Source organism: Vicia villosa, unplaced genomic scaffold (assembly GCF_029867415.1).
Source record: "Vicia villosa cultivar HV-30 ecotype Madison, WI unplaced genomic scaffold, Vvil1.0 ctg.002607F_1_1, whole genome shotgun sequence".
Lineage (NCBI taxonomy): Eukaryota > Viridiplantae > Streptophyta > Magnoliopsida > Fabales > Fabaceae > Vicia > Vicia villosa.
In genome coordinates, this window is record NW_026705983.1 from 265,230 (window position 1) to 282,345 (window position 17,116).

Sequence of the window (17,116 nt, forward strand, 5' to 3'; positions counted from 1 at the left end):
ATTTCCTGTAATACTCAGGAACATAATCATCAATCTTCTGGTTCCTGCTTTTGATTGCTGATAGTGAATGAACACAGGGGAGGCCTGTCAACTCCCACCTTCTACATGAACAAGTCCTATCTTTCAGATTGACTGTAAATTTTTCAGCATTGTTTTCCAAATTCCTCACTTCAAATATAAACTCATCAGACATCCTAAAAATCAGAATTTATATCAGAATGAAGTCAGAATTTATTTCAGTACTACTTCAGAATTTATTTCAATATAAACTCAACAAACAGGATTGAAGTCAGAATTTAAATCAGAATGAAGTCAGAATTTAAATCAAAATTTAAATCAGAATGAAATCAGAATTTACCTTACAAGTCACATATTTGTGTATGAACTTGTTTTTTCAATCTTCTTCTTAATGTTTGGTAACACATCAACATCTTCTAATTTCTGAAACCTCATCCTGTTTGTTGCCCACCTTTCCATCATGTATACCCTAATCTCTTCCACCATGGTGATCAATGGTTTTTCCCTTGACTCCAATATGACACTATTAAAGGCTTCTGACATATTGTTCAGTACAGCATCACACTTGTTATGAGTTTTGAAGTATGATCTGCTCCAAAATCTTGGAGGAGTGCTCATCATGTGCTTGTATGCTTCTACATTGACCTCTTTTATTACTTTCATCTCTCTCTCCCAAGCTTGGTAGTAAGTTGACTTGACTGCTTTCCATATAATCTCCTTTAGTTTTTTTCCAGCATACTTCTTCCTAAAATTGTTGTATAGATGCCTAACACAAAATCTCTGTTCAACTCTTGGAAGAAGTTCCTCCATTGCAGGCAATAACCCCTAAGTCATAAAAAATGAAAGTGTCATACATTTTGTCTATATCATATCAAATTTAATACATGAAAAATGAAAATGTCATACCTTTTGTTGATCAGAAATGAAAGTGTATGTGAGGCACTCTTCCCTCCCACCAAGATCATCAATAAGCAGCTCCAAGAACCATGTCCAGCTATCCTTGTTTTCACTTTCAACCACTGCAAATGCTATTGGTAGCATTTGATCATTGGGATCTCTGCCAATAGCTGCAAGTATTTGACCTCCACATAAGCCTTTCAAAAAACATCCATCAAGTCCTATGAAATGTCTGCTCAACTTGAAGCTCTCCTTACAAGCTGCCAAACATATGTACAACCTCTTGAAATGTAAATTCTCAATAGTTGAACCTTCTTGTGCAAGCTGGACACAAACCTTAACAGTTGAACCTGGGTTAGATCTTAGTAACTCATGTGCATAGTCATACACCCTTGTATAATCCCCTAGAAATGACCCATCAATCATGTCTCTGGCTGCAAACCTAGCCCTTATAGCCTTGGTTTTGTTGACCCCAACATTCCACTTCTTCTGAACCTTTTCCTTAATGTCCTTCAGCTTCATTCTAGGGTTTGTTTTAAGTGAATTCTGTAACCTCTTGCTCAACCATTTTGTCTTCAGTAACTTTACATGATACTCTCTACTGCAGCTATGGGTGTCAACTACTTTCCTTAGTTGCCATGAATCCTCAGTAGGCAACTTAGCACAGTAAGATTCCCATTCACATCCATCCTTACACCTGACCCTAACCCTTATCTTGTCATTCTTAGTGAACCTTAAATCTCTGCCAGAATGGACTGCATAAGTAACAATTGCCTCCTTGAAATCTTCCTTTGTAGTAAAATAGGTTCCCACTTCCCATCTGTAATTGGACATATCCTTTAAAAGCTTAAAAATTGGATACTTCTTTCTCCTAGCCCTACTGCTATCATCACTATCACAATCACTTCCAAGATCCTCACTATCATTATCACTCCCTCTACTATCTTCTTTGTTTTCATCAGACATTTGTTTTCCTTTTTTACTTTTCATTTGTTCATTATCTTCAATATCACAGTCCAATAGGTTTCCATCCTCCTCTTCCAGTTCAGTACTATACTCATCAGAGTCATCATCAAATACTATCTCCATTGCACTATCATACTCGAAGTTGCTATCATCAGAACTATCATCAGTCAGTCTTAAATCATCATCAACCTCACCACCCACAGGTCCATTATCAGCTCCAACTGCACTCACATCATCTTGTGCTACATCTTTGGCCCTCTCATCATCTTGTTTTACATCATTAGTCCTCACATCATCCTGTGCTACATCATTGGCCCTCTCACCATCTTGTGTTACATCATTAGTCCTCACATCATCCTGTGCTACATCATTGGCCCTCTCACCATCTTGTGTTACATAATTAGTCCTCACATCATCCTGTGCTACATCATTGGCCCTCTCACCATCTTGTGTTACATCATTAGTCCTCACATCATCCTGTGCTACATCATTGGCCCTCTCATCAAATTCCTTCAATATTTCCTCAATCTCTACTGCTACCTCATCTACTATCTCATTAGGTGGCATCTCATTAAGTGGAATATCATCTAACACAACTTCAGCTTCATCAGCAAAAACAGGCTGGGACAATGCGTGCTTAATAAAGACCTCAACACTAAGATGAACCCTATATAAATCAGCAATCTCTAATGCCCCTCTGTCATCTACCAACATATTCATCCCACCAGTTGGATCCTTATAATATATGTTTTCTATGGTTCGATAACCTAGTTCCTTGATACTACCTAACAGCTCAAAAAAACTCCACTTATCAGCATCTACCCTCAGTTTAGCAATCTGACCTCCTACGTAAACGCTCAAGTCCTCACTCGCAAATTCATCACTATGGTGGATTGTAATGATTAGATACTCGTCCATTTCAAACGAAACCCTAAATAGAAGCGCAGGATATAAACTTCAGAAACATGGAATTAAAACCATAATAGAGTACCAGGCATAGAGATGCAGAAACTTACTTCTGATGTCGTCTTCGTCTTTGCTTTCACCTTGAATGTCGTCTTCGTTCTCGTTCGCAGCAACTAGAGATTGGAGTTTCGTCAATGGCAGCTGCGCTAGGGTTTCCTCCAAGAACCAACGAAGAGAAAATGAGGTTTCTATTTCATTTTCCTTTCTATTTTATGTCTAAGACAAATTTACACATCTGGCAATTAAAATAAACCACCTGGCAATAAAGATAAAAACGTGTCTGCCACATGTATGCCACCCATGCCTTTCCTTTGACTTTGACTAACGGAGCTGACAGAAAGGACAAACGTGGTCCTTTTCGGACAATTAAAGGATCACTTTGACACTTTTTAGAGATAAGGGACCAGAATGGACCTTGGAGTATACTTAAGGGACCAAAAATGGTATTTTGCCTAAATTAAATGTTCATTTTGTTAGAGAAAGAGTTATAGCAAACAAGCTCAAAATTCAACATGCACCTGCTTCAACACAGTTAGAAGATATTATGACAAAGCCCTTGTCAACGGCAACTTAGCTTTCCAAAAACAACCTCAAACTAATTACGTTGTCACCAGGGAATATTATAGGGATGACAACTGGTCGGGTCGGGTGCGGGTCTCACACTACCCAAACCCGCACCCATACCTAAATGCTGTTCGGGTGGCAAAATAACACATACGCCCACATCCATTGGGTTCAGGTTTTTTCTACCAAAATCCACAATAAAATATATAAAATACATTTTTCCTACAATCTTCCTACAACTTTCCATATATATATATATATATATATATATATATATATATATATATATATATATATATATATATATATATATATATATATATATATATATAAAATAAGCGGGTGTAATTTCGTGTGCGGGTTTCATACTATCCAAACCCACAACCGAAATATCGGATGACACCCAGATCCGAATTTAAATTCAATCAATTTAGATTTTCACAAATTAATTCAGATTTGGATACGGTACCCGCAAGTTTGATTTTGCTTGCCATCTTCTAATGTAACATAGAGTATACTGACTTTGGTCAATTCTAATGGAATGAAAGTGGTTAGGATTAATTGTAAAAATTTGTTGCAGAGTTTGTTAAAGTAGTTGTATATAGTTTACTTGGAGATGGACCCATATAAAGGGGTTAGTATGTACTGTATATTTTTATGAGAATTAAACTCATTGAACTTCAATAATAACGGACATATTTTTACACGTGTAGAAAAATATAACTTAGAATAACATGAAGTTAAAATCACTTTATTTTTCAAGCAATTGTCATGTTATTATTAATAGATTTAATATTTGTCTTAATTTCATTTTTTCTAAATAAAATTTACATGAAAATTTTATTAAGTCTATTAAAATCTTAAAATTTTACATTATAAATTCTTCAAAATTCAAACAGTAAAATATGAAATATAACTATTAAAAATTTAAATAATAATATAATTATGTACAATTTTTTAAAATTTTCAAATTTTATCTAACAAAATAATCTTTTAAAATCTGTATCTATTATATATATATATATATATATATATATATATATATATATATATATATTTTTTTTTTTTTATTGTAATTTAATAGTTGAAATTTACTTTTAAAATTAAATAAATAAGATATTACGAATTTAAATATACATTTTATATGATATCTACATAGCTATCGGTAGTATCTTTTAAAATATTAAAGGTCTCCCCACACACACGGCTATTCACCTCACCATTTGAAAGACACTAACTGTACACTTATCAAACACATTTTGTATTACTTTATTCGTCTTTCTGTCGGCTCCTACCAATTGGCTAAGTCTCTTCCCTTTTCACCGACTAAGTAATATCAGCTCGAACCAGCTGCCAACCGTCGAGAATGTTCTCTCCACACCCGCCGGCAACAACCTTCCCTTCACACCTCCACTCTCTAATTCTTTATTTATTCATCTATGCTTTTCCTATATGATTAATCACCAATATTAATTTCTCAAACCGCCTAATTATTTAATTTCTTTATCATTTCTAACTATTATTTAATTATTTCGTGCAAAAATTCTACACTCCTTCATTAAATCATCACCGACTGACTTTTCTCTAGCACAATGGCGGCTAAAAACACAATTTGAACCTTTCAATCCTTTCCTTATATATATACAAGAACAATTCTAATGAAGTTGGCGATTCGACTTCTTCAATCATCTATATATTTTTTTGCATGCAAAACAAAAATCAAGGTAACATATATCATAAACATAACATATACTATATATTACATGTGTTTGTTTAAGGTGGCGAATCCAAGAGATAATAAAGTTATTAAAAGGGAACTCAATGATCCCACATTGTCGTCAAGTGAAATGGTATTTCCTTTTCCTGGGATGAATAGAGATAGAGAAATGTCTGCAATGATCTCTGCTTTGACTCATATTGTTTCTGGAGATGTTCCAAATCAAAGCACTGCAGTTGAACTCGAACCAAATATCAACATGTCTACTTCTACTAATTCTTCATCGAGTTATGGTACTAGTTCTTCTCTCAAAAGAACTAGGGAAGATGATAGATACGTCGGCGATCAATCGACACAGACACCAGACACAACACTCGTTCTACCAACAAGTAAGCATCATATTTAATTCTTCTATATTTCTTACAATCACTTTCACCAGAACACAATATTTTTAGGTAATAAACTTGTTACAATCACAGACACCAGACATCAGACGCAACAGACACAATACTGTTACATATTTATAGATAGACGACTTGACACAGATACAGACACCAGACACAATTCTAAACATGATACTGTTATATTGTTATATATTTCATAGGTAGATGATTTTGTTATGTCTTGTATTAAATACAAAGGTTATTGTATTTATACCTGTTGTGATGAACGCAGATACAGAAAGTTCGCGGAATAGGACAGCGACATCGACAACAAGAGTGACAAGAGAAATGGGAAATGCTGTGTATGAATATAGGAGAACAGAGAATGTGGTAAGAGAAGGAGAAGAGAAGAGAAAGTACAGAGGAGTAAGACAGAGACCATGGGGAAAATGGGCTGCGGAGATAAGAGATCCATTCAAAGCCGCAAGAGTATGGTTAGGAACATTTGAAACCGCTGAAGCAGCAGCTAGAGCATATGATGAAGCTGCTCTTCGTTTTAGAGGAAACAAAGCAAAACTGAATTTTCCTGAGAATGTTACTCTTCGTCATCCTCCTCCAACAACGCCGAATCAATGGAATATTTCGAATATGCCGAGTTCGGTTGTTTCTATTACAACTTCTACGGACCCGGTTGTTCATACTCGACCTTTTCTTTCTTCTTCTTCTTCTCAGCCTTCAACGAACTTTTATGATCCTTTTCAGTTTTCGGGTATTCTTGGTAGGAATGTTTATGATGATAATGTGGTTATGAGTTCTACTATGGCTTCTCATCTTCAATCTTCTTCGTCGTCGTTGTCACCAGCTTCTTCTTTGTCATCTTCCTCTTCTGCATTTCCTTCTTCTATGCAGACCAATGCTTCAGCTTCCTCGTTTTATTCTACACAGTTTCCACCGTGGTCTGCCTCCGATCATAACTCTTCTTCCTCCAGATGAACCATTTTCTATCAATCATAAACTCAGACACATACACATCAACATCCATGATACCGGATACATGACAGACACCAGACAACACATCACCAGACACATACACATCAACATACATGATACCAGACACATGATAGACATCAGACATTGACACATCGACATACCTGATACAGATAATATAATGTAAAAATGATGAGAGTATTGTGGCACAGCTGAGGATCCAAACACAAGTTTGCTAGTTTATTATTTTGTTTTTTTTTTTTTCATACAGTTAGTTATATTGTTAATAATCCATTCATAATTCATGACATATTTTATGGTGATTATATTTATAGAATTGCAAATTAATTTTTTTTCTTTTGTTTAACCATCAATATTGAAAAGGGAATTAGATTCCTTACTAATTGGAGTAATTAGCGTTAGTTAGTAGAAGTAAACTATGATCAATAATCTATACATGTAACATGTATGTATATTTCTTAGTCTTTTGTAATATTAAAAGTGGCATGTTAGTGACATGAGATATGTAACATGACAATATATTTGACCATTTGTATGATTGTATCCTTGTAACAACGTCTTCATCTTTTTATTCTTCTCTTCCAATATTTTATCACCGTTAGTCCTTATCACATCACATCTTGTAATAAAAATTCAAACTAATTCGGTGCATTTAATATCTTAGAAACTTCTTTCAAACCTCTAGATGAAACATTGTCTAAATGTCGCCGCAAAATACTCATACACCATACATTTATTAAGGTTACAAACATGAATTTGACTTTAAGAGATGTAATACATAGGTTGACATAGTGATTTATTCAAAGGAGGCTAACAATACAAAGTAAACCAAGAACGAAGAATAACTGAAAGGTGCACATAGGTTCAATTCAACATAGTTGTTTGTTGTTTTCGATGTAGAAACGTAATAACTAGGGAACAAATATTCCTTTTAAGCCTTCGTTTATGTCTTCACACGTCTTTCTCAAAGAGAAAGGTGGAAAGTGCACCGCACACTTAAGCTATAACTGTTCACACTAAAATAGCTCAGCGGCGTGTGAGATACAGAAAAACAAATAGTGTTGTACAAGTAAAATATAAGAAATTTCAAGTTTAAGTTTAAGCAATAGATAACTAGCATAGATAGGACCATTGACTCAATCGCTTATTAAAATTATGTTTGAAGAAGTGACACTTGCGTTTACGAATGGTTGCATAGTCTTACTTTGACCATTTAAATTATTTTCTATGAAAATTTACATTTAGTTTGGTCAAGATGAAATATTTATATTAAGATAGAATGGAACTTATCTTCAACTCGTGCGTACCATACTTGTCATGCAAGTTGATTTTCGATTAAAAATACAATTTTTGTATTTTTTATAATGTTTTTAGTCAAAGCCATAAAAAAACACAAGACTTATAAAAGTAAGATAAAAAAAGTAAAATTTCGCAATGAAATTTAAATCCTTAGATCTAAATGATATGAGGTTTCATTTTGACCAATTAAGCTAGTCAAATAATTGTTAAACAGTTGTCATATTATATAAAATGAAAAATCAGGCATTATGATGCAAACTACTCTCCAACCCAAGCGGATGTCTCAATTGGGAATATCTGGTTTATCAAGACTATTATTTGTGTATTTGAGTTACTCTCTATGAATTTTGTTAAGAGCGGTTTTATTAGGGTGAATTTCAATTCTGTCTTTTTTTAGCTAGCGATTTCCTTCATTGTTACCAAGAGTCTCTCTTATTTAAGTATCTTTGTCTTCTAGTGGAGGCGAATCTCTGTTTGTCATCTACTTGAGAACTCTTAGTCTTATTTTTATGTGATTTCACTCGTGGAGACATAAGTACGTCTCTTAGAAAGGGCGAGTGGTTCTTCTTAATTACGTTCTTAATGCAATTTCTATATTTATTTTGTCTTTTTATAAAACGTTTTTTTTAAGGTTTCAAAGAAGATAGTGAAAATTGAAATGAGGTTTTTGTGGGGTGGTGTCAGGGGTGTTGTACATGTGGTTCTACACACAAGACGGAAAATGAATTGTGTGTTTCAGAAAAATGGTAGTTTGAAAATTTTCACAATTATATTTTCATAGTTCAAAAACATTTTGAAAATAGTTTTAAGAAATTAGCAATGGGAGAATAAATAAGCAAAAAAAATAAAATAGTTAAGGGTAAGAGAAGTAACACTAAGAATTATAGATGTTCAGTCCAAATGAAGTGACTTAATTCTCTCTAAAAAAATTTGATCTTGAGAGTATCCAATAGTTTTTAAGAGCTTTTAGTAGGTTGAACTCTTGAATCCCCTTTATAATAAAAATGAAACTCCAGGCTAACTTCCACCAAACAACGAACACCGGGAAGAAGCAATTAGTCTTCCTTCCAAACAACGAGTTGAAGCAGATAATCTTCTTTCTAAATAAAAACTTAAAGCGGTTAGTGCCTAAGCTAAATCGAGATTTTTTACCAGCTTATCTCGAACCAATGTGAGCTTTTGAATTGGGATGAACTCACGAATCAAACCTAGGTTTTGACTAGGCTTACCATGAACCATTGCAATTTTGAATCAGGTTTATCTCAAACCAAAGAAAGCTTTTGACCGGGTTGAGCTTACCAACCGAAACAAAGTTTTTACTAGGATAACCACAAATCAAGTTGAGAATTTGAACCTGACTGATCTCCAATCAAAATAAACTTTTGACCAGGCTTAGCTTACGAGCCTAAATGATGACTTAGAATCTAAGTCCATAAACCAAATCGTTTAGCGGGTTTCACTTTTAATCCAAATGCACAATTTCTTATGGATAAATTATCCAACCAAAAGAAAATGCTCCTTGGTGAATTTACAATAATGCCTTTTTCAGAATTAAATTAATGCCTCGCTAAACAAAAAAAATTCCTCGGAGCGCTACAACTAAATTTAAGTGAGAGAAAGTTGAAAAAGATTTTAGAGAGAGAGTGTGAGGTGTGAGATAGAATACTCACAATTCTCGACGTGAAAATGTGAAGGAAATAACCTTTATTTATAGGCTAGACGGTGGTGTAAAAAAGGAAAAAAAATTGGGTCAAAATTAATGTGTCAAATAATTGGGTATAAGTGCCAATCGATTGAGCAATAAAAATTATGTCCAAAATTATTCATACAGTTCCTCAACTAGCACGACTCCAAACCATTTTTGGGAATATTTCCTTAAGAAAAATAAGTTTTGAAACTTGTTTTAGTGTGTGTGTGTGTGATTTAGCCTAATAACTTTACGAAAAAAACCCTTATGTTTTTACAGCACTTGGTTTACTCAGACACGACTTGACGAACTTTCACACTTCCTCTTTTTTCATGTTTTGAAACTTCAAGACTTGTTAGGTAATCCAATTATATAAACACTTTCTTGAATTCTTTGTGAAGATGAGGTTTGAGATTTGTTTAGGTTGAGTGTCATCATCAAAGGATTTTTGTGTGATCATCAAACCTTAGTTTGTCTACTCGCATCTTTAACTACTTGTTATACTTGAATCCTCACAAGTCGCTGAGTTCTTTTTATTTGTCAACATCAAAAGTATATTCATCATTAAGAGGTTATCTTGACTTGGAAAACATGATTCCACATGCTCCCCCTTTTTGATGATGACAATGCATCTCTCAAGGAGGTGGTAAAATAAATAAACAAATATATTTGAAGTGTTTTAAACCCCATTCACTTCCATAGAGAGTATAACTCATTCCTCTTGAGAGTATATTTCTCCCTCTTTCTCAAAATCAAAAGGTCGGTAAAGATGTATTATGAGAGTTTAAACATGCAAACACATTGACACACAAGCATTTTAGGAAGGGGAACGAAACATTTTATTTATTCAAAGAACAAGAAGAAAAATTTCTAAGAAGGAAATAAAATAGGACAAGTAAACACATACGACGCAATTAGTTTATCTCATCGTCATCCTTGCTAGACACTATTGGAGATATGAGGTTTGATATATCCATCTTGAATTCATTACCTCCATCGTCATTTTGATTGTAATCTTGACTGATGAAAGGTAGGTTGCAAGCTTGTGCAAATTCTTCAAGGAATAGAGAAATACATGTGTTTCTTAACTTCTTAGCTAATGATACCATTTGAGTATTTTAGGTTTGAGTAGAACATTCTTACCAATTTCAGATATCTTTCTTGAGGCCCTTCAAAAATAAAGTCATTTATGCCAGCCTCATTGAAGGCTTCTACGAAGAGGCAATTTTTGAAGAGCTATTCATCCAACTAGTGAGAGATGTACAATTCTCTTTCGACAAAGTAATGATTGGAAGTATTCTCTTGTTTTTGAGTGGAGAAATCTTCTGAGAAGTAGGATGGACATGCTGGAGAGGATCAGGTTCTTTTTTATGCCATATGAGGTGATGATGAGTGATTTAAAGATCTTAGAGATTTCTAATGCAATTCACAAAATAGGTAGGGTGAGATGAGAAAGGAGAGAAATGTTACCTCTATTTATAGGGAATGTCCATTCGATTGGATAAAAATGTCAATCGATTGGAAGCTTTCAATTTTGATGGATAACTGTTAGGTCATTGCATTTATTTCTCAGCCTTCCAGCCATTGTTGTGTGCGCCATTTTTCAAATATTTTAACTTTGAGATCATCTGATAAATTGGAGCATGATTCCAATCGATTGGCAAGCCCTTTTTCAACATTTTTTGTTTTGGGCCTTTGTGCTAGATTTTCCTTTTCTTTTGCATCTTTGCCTAGATTTATTAAAATCTCCTTTCTATAAAAGACCCGGAAACTCATATATTTGGTTAGAAAAATAATTTTCATTGATGAACAAAATTAAATCCACTATTTCTAAAGAGTTAATCAGAGTTTTATGATCATTTAAACTTTAAAATAGTGTGCTACCTCAAATATCAAGAATTCTTGATAAACCTTTCCTTAAATGTAACACCAACACATTATGGCGTATACTTCTCTATGAATCGTTGGATGCGAGAGTAAGTTCAAATAACGAGATGGATATGTCCAGCACAGACGTATCCATTCAACCTACTATGAGGTTAGCTGATCATTGATTATCAGAAATGTTTAGATATCCTCAACAAAAAACCTTGCTTTGATCACTATCATTGATATCCATTATCATCAATCATTCTTGTATCAGAGACTTCAAAAAATACCGTATAGTTGAAATTATGCTTTTTCTCTGCACATCTCTATTTGATATCCACTAAAGCTTCAACTTGCAAAGCATCCTTGCAAAACATACTAGAATTTCACCTTTGGTACATAAATAATCTTTGATCCAAGTTCGTTAGTTCTTCCACCAGGTTCGAGGTTGTTACCTTTAGACCTTTTCAACTTATCAAAATAGAGAGGCTTTAAGCGCCCAAATTTCTTGTGGTGAGAGCATTTTTAAACGAGACGAATTTTTTCTTATTATTTAAGCCTTTACTAGGTGCTATATCTGGTTTAAATCTCAGTCCATTTTTATTTAAGGAAGGCCTTTGACTTGATAGGATAAAGTTAATGTTTTCTTTCCCATAGTAAATTTATATAGTAGCAAAAAAAATTAAAATAGTAGCAAATAATTTAGAGGAATCAAAATTTATAATTTTTTTAATATACTAAAAATAATAGTTGATAGATTCAAAAGAATAAAGAAACAAAATATCAAAATGAAAAAAAATTATTAATTGTTAGAAATAAAAAGAACTGAATATGGCAGTTTTTGGGTCATTATAATATAATAAATTCATTTTAATAATTGGAATTATTTTAATTTTTTGTAATTGAATTTTTTTAAAATTTTAAAATATGAATTAGAATAGAATATATAATAATAATAATAATTATTTATAACTCATAAATTATATCAAATTTATGATATGTGAATTAATTAATATCTCAAATTTTTTAATTTTTGGGATTTTTTTCGGATATATATATATATCCGAAAAAATATTTTTGGGGTTTTTTCGGAGATACATCTCCCAATTAATCAAAATCCCAATTTTTGGGATTTTTTCCGGAGATGCATCTCTGAAATCTGGAAAAATCTAAAAAAATTTACTTCGGAGATGCATCTCCGAAGAAGGGGTAGTTTGGAATTTCCGCGGGAGATTTTCTCCATAGAAGGTCAATAAAGAAATTCTCTTTTTTTATTAGTTTTAACTTATCTTTTAAAACGAACATTTCTCACCCTTTCAATTTCAGTTTTTCAATTTAAAATTCGTTTAGATTCATTTTCATTTGCTATTTTAAATATTTCATTTTATTTTGAATTTTGATTTGATTCCGCACATGATTTGAATTTCGAGATAAGGATTGAAAGATTTGGAATATAAGAAAGAAAAATGCTAACACATCTTTTAAGTTAATGTATAAATATTGTTATGAAAATTATATATTTAATTTATTAAACAGTTAGAAAATTATTTTTGTATTAAAAATTAATTTTTGAAGTCCTAAGATGACACACATTAACACCAACCTATAAGAAATTGGAGCATTATGTTAACCTTGGAGGCAGCACAACAAGTTGTTGATGGAGTTCTTGTCTTCTTCATAAACCAGCCACCGAAGACTGAACCTTGTGTGTGTGTTGAGGACTTCAAAGACATGTGCATTGCCTTTTCTCTAGGCCATAGACCAAGGCAACTTGATTTTAATGCTCTTAGTTCTCGGTCTCCTCTCATGCTAATGTGTCCTTATCAGTTATCAAAGACACCATTCATACAAATGAATTGCAAATACCTATTATTAGTTGGAAGATTTTGTGCTCTCAAAATAAATGCAAATTTGAGAACATTAATGTGTTAGACATTGGTCATCTTCATGGGAGTTAAATGTATCACATCACATGGATTGCATTAGAAATTTGTAATTTGTGTGAAGTTTTATTTGTTTTGTAAAATTTGCACATCTAAACATCAACACCATATTTTAATGTATTTGAAAAACATTCTCAATTTACATATACATTAGTCCATGCATGTAGTGTATCTAATATCTATCTACATTGGGACATTGTATTAGAAAATATAAAATAAAAGTTTTGTTATAAAATTCGTTGGCAAATAAAATTATTATTTGGAAACAATAAATAAAATGCTAGAATTTGTGTTCGGATCTGCTATAAAACATGGATAAGAAGAAGATGAAAACGGTACGATAAAAGTTGTACAACATAAATTTTAAAGCATGTATTTATACTAAGTTTTAGGTTACGATTCGCCCTCACCAATTCAGACAATTAGATGCAAATAGATTAACCGGCGAATCTCCTTCATGATACTTTAGAGACCTTGACATATTCACACATTCACATTAAGCATATCGACCAACAATATTTTACCGAATAAATTTTTTTCATTAATTCTCTTACACTAGAAAAATAAAAAAATAACTTAGATATGATTTTTGACTCTTAAAATATATTATTTTTGTATTCATATTATGCCTAACAAATATCTTTATTTATTGAAAAGCTTATACCAATTAGACGAGGAGAGACAATATTTCAACTATTTCAAGATGGTCATTCAAAAACAGTATTATATTCATAACGGCCAGACTTTAAATAAAACACCACGCTGGCCTATTGGTAGAGGTGCCTGCCCATTAAACTTTTCAACTATCTACCCAATACTAAAGTATTAACCAAACTGTCCATATTGCCCTTCCAAAATAAATTCTTTACACTTGCAAAAGGTTAAACACGTAATTAACAAAATCAACTACAACACAAATTCCCATCTCCTTTACTTTTTCAGAAATCTTTCTTCGTAATATCAAAACTTTGCCTTGAAAACTCATAATCTCTCTTTCACTTCTCCCTCTTTCTCGTCTACCTGTGCGTTTTTCATGGAGGGTTGCAGCAGCGAGTTTGATGGTCGGATTCGTAGAGTGGAAGCCATAATCAGTTCAGTGGTGAGCGAAGGTCGGACAAATGTACGGTGGTTGGTTTGCAGTTTTTTTCACTTCTTTTCCTTTCTATTTTGTTTTATGGATTTGGTTTGATATATGTTGTTGTTAATGAGTTGTGTTCTTAAATGTGTCTCATAGTTGCCCAATATTTTGGATCTATGATTTTTGAGGTGTGAGTTTTAAAGAGGGAGAAGCGATTGATGATGCAATTTGACATGTATATTCACCAGATATGAGATTTAGTTGGGTATTCATGTTGTTCAGAAGGTAAAGTTGTTAGTTGTCTTTGATTTTTCTTTCACAACGTTTTAACTTCATGATATATGATAATATCACCTTCCTCATTTCTTGATGGTTTTAGTTGTAAAGTTTTTAGCATTTTCATTTCCTCTAAAGTTTATATGCATTTAGGTTAATCTTATTCGTATCACTATGGATTGGGAGGTGTTATTTCATAGAAACACAAGTTCTATGGGTCATATTTTCGTTCAGCTTCAGCAAAAAGAAAAAGAAAGGAAGGCTTTAAAGGTAAAGCTTTGATGATTGCATCCTTTCTGAAGTGGTTATTCAATAAATAGGCATATAAAATTTCTTAGAAAGCTTTAGGGTGTTTTACTGTTCTATTTTTTATTATAGTTTTGTGGAAGAGAACTCATCTATTATGTAAAATTTACCTATTATTAATTTGTTTTTTGCCCGCTCACCCTTGATTATTTCTTGGGTTCTAATAAAATAAACTACCGAAAATAGTCATTACATTTTATCCTCCATGCTATTGTATTTTATTTTAACATTTTTTCTTATATTGATAAAATGTTATAAATATGGAGAATATTAACTTTAATCAAAGTAATTTTAGCTAAGGTATATAAAATGCAAGCATCACAAAAGAAAACAAAAAAATGAGCAGTTTATGTATTATGCATCCATCATACTATTATGTAGAGGATGGAGTGAGACATGTTTTGATTTGCATTGTGATATTTGAAATTTATTGATTTTATTGGTTTTTTGGTGTATTGGCATGAGTGATATTTGATAAATTTTAATGTTTTCTTAAATATAGCTACTTGCAGTGATATGAAACAAGGATCCAGAGTGTTTCTTCTTCTTTCCACAGGATCTGGCAGAAGTGAAATCCTTTTTCAACTTAACAGTCTCAAGAATTAGCGTCCATCAGTTGTAGTGAAGGTATATATTTATGTGTATGTTTGTATATGTTTTACTTTCTTGATAGTTGATACACTGTTGGTTTTGTCTGACTTTGTATTTTATATTAAGATGGAAAAACACCTCTTTTTCTTCTTTGCAGAGAGTTAAAATTGTCAAAGAGTTGTCATAGAAATAAAACTAAAATGAAAAAGTTGAGACTTACAAAGAAAAGCATCACAGGGGATAATGGTATTGTAAAAGCATCACAGGGGATAATGGTGTTGTAAAAGTAAGGTGCACTGGGGTTAGTGAAACCAGGAGGACTTTTAATTTTTGTAATTTTTATGTAGTTTTTTGTGTACACTTTCAATGAACCCCTTCAACTTTGGCTTTACAAAAACATGACATGTACTGACAAGTTTATTCGGTGCTTGTGATCTTTTTATTGTGTTTTTATGTTGTTTGTCTTCTCTTTTGGTTGTTTGATATGTTTTTTTGTTCAATACTAACCATAGGTTTTCAAAAGAAACTTTGGACAATAATTATGATGACCTATCCTCTCAAGATGCATTTGAATATGACAGTATAGATTATATTGGTTATAACAGTGACGAAGACACATATTCTTTTGCATCACTGTACAATGAAGGAGATGGTGCGTGAACTCAACTCTATGCAATATGGAAGACTTGATTATCCCTGTGTGCGATTCTTCTTCACTTTTTTTCCCACAGTTGTTTTTCTTTGTATTAGTTCTTTTTTGTCACTCTTATTTTGCATTCTTCATATGTATTGTTACCGGTTCATCAGATATTGAAGAGAACAAGATTGATGGCATTTTGAAAGGACTGTGTCTGCTGTATAGCATAATTCGGCTCAGGAAAATTTTACTCAATTTAAAAACTATTTGGTTTGCTTGCATTTGGAATATATAGATAGGTCGGAACGATGAGCTGTTCTGTAGCGGTTAGAGTTGTGCCTATGTGTCTTTCAAAGTGGAAATCGTAGCGGTTTGATTGTTAGATGTTTCTTTGGTGTTGTGTAAGTAGCTGGGATTTAATTGATTTTGGTGCCGGTGAGGTTTTGATAATTTGTTACAGGGCTGATTGGTGGGTTCAAAGTTGGGAGAACTTAGAATTCTATTCTGGTTGGCTCACATGCATTATTGTAATTTCAGAAAATACTCTGCCTCTGGTATAATTAAGAAAGGGGAGTAACAAAAGAGTTTGATTTTGTGTTAAATATGTTGTCTTTGTATACACTTGGAACATTGATTGTCCCTTTATATTTATATGACAGGGCAATAATTATACACTAATTACACATTGATTGTATATTTTATGAATTAGAGACAATATTTAATAGAGATAAAAGTTGCTCTTTGATTGATTTTCAAATTTTGTTGGAACTGGTTTAAATCTGCAGTAAAATTATTAGAATTTTGTTGTATTTAAAAATTTTTTCTTCTAAAAAATACATAAACCTTTTGTTTGACTATTTTTTTCGGGAATGTGTATACTCTGATATTTTGAATCTTCAAGTAATCAAACC

The 17,116-nt window shown here is 32.6% G+C and overlaps 1 protein-coding gene and 1 long non-coding RNA gene across 2 annotated transcripts; both read left to right on the forward strand.

Annotated features, from left to right (window-relative positions):
- The first annotated feature begins 5,064 nt into the window (after positions 1-5,064).
- LOC131639362 (ethylene-responsive transcription factor ABR1-like) lies at positions 5,065-6,754 on the forward strand. Its single transcript, XM_058909863.1, has 2 exons — positions 5,065-5,517; positions 5,804-6,754. The coding sequence occupies exons 1-2, from the start codon at positions 5,070-5,072 to the stop codon at positions 6,502-6,504; spliced, it is 1,149 nt and encodes a 382-aa protein (XP_058765846.1). The 5' UTR covers positions 5,065-5,069; the 3' UTR covers positions 6,505-6,754.
- A 7,806-nt stretch (positions 6,755-14,560) lies between these two features.
- Positions 14,561-16,745, forward strand: LOC131639377 (uncharacterized). Its single transcript, XR_009294931.1, has 4 exons — positions 14,561-14,680; positions 14,825-14,941; positions 15,480-15,604; positions 16,081-16,745. It is a non-coding gene; the product is annotated as an uncharacterized LOC131639377 (long non-coding RNA).
- The last annotated feature ends 371 nt before the right edge of the window (positions 16,746-17,116 follow it).

Excerpts from the sequence above, each read along its gene's own strand:
- LOC131639362 (XM_058909863.1), top strand. The coding sequence starts at position 5,070 with ATGAAGTTGGCGATTCGACTTCTTCAATCATCTATATATTTTTTTGCA. Across the intron at positions 5,518-5,803 it reads AACACTCGTTCTACCAACAA|ATACAGAAAGTTCGCGGAAT; the intron begins GTAAGCATCATA and ends TGATGAACGCAG.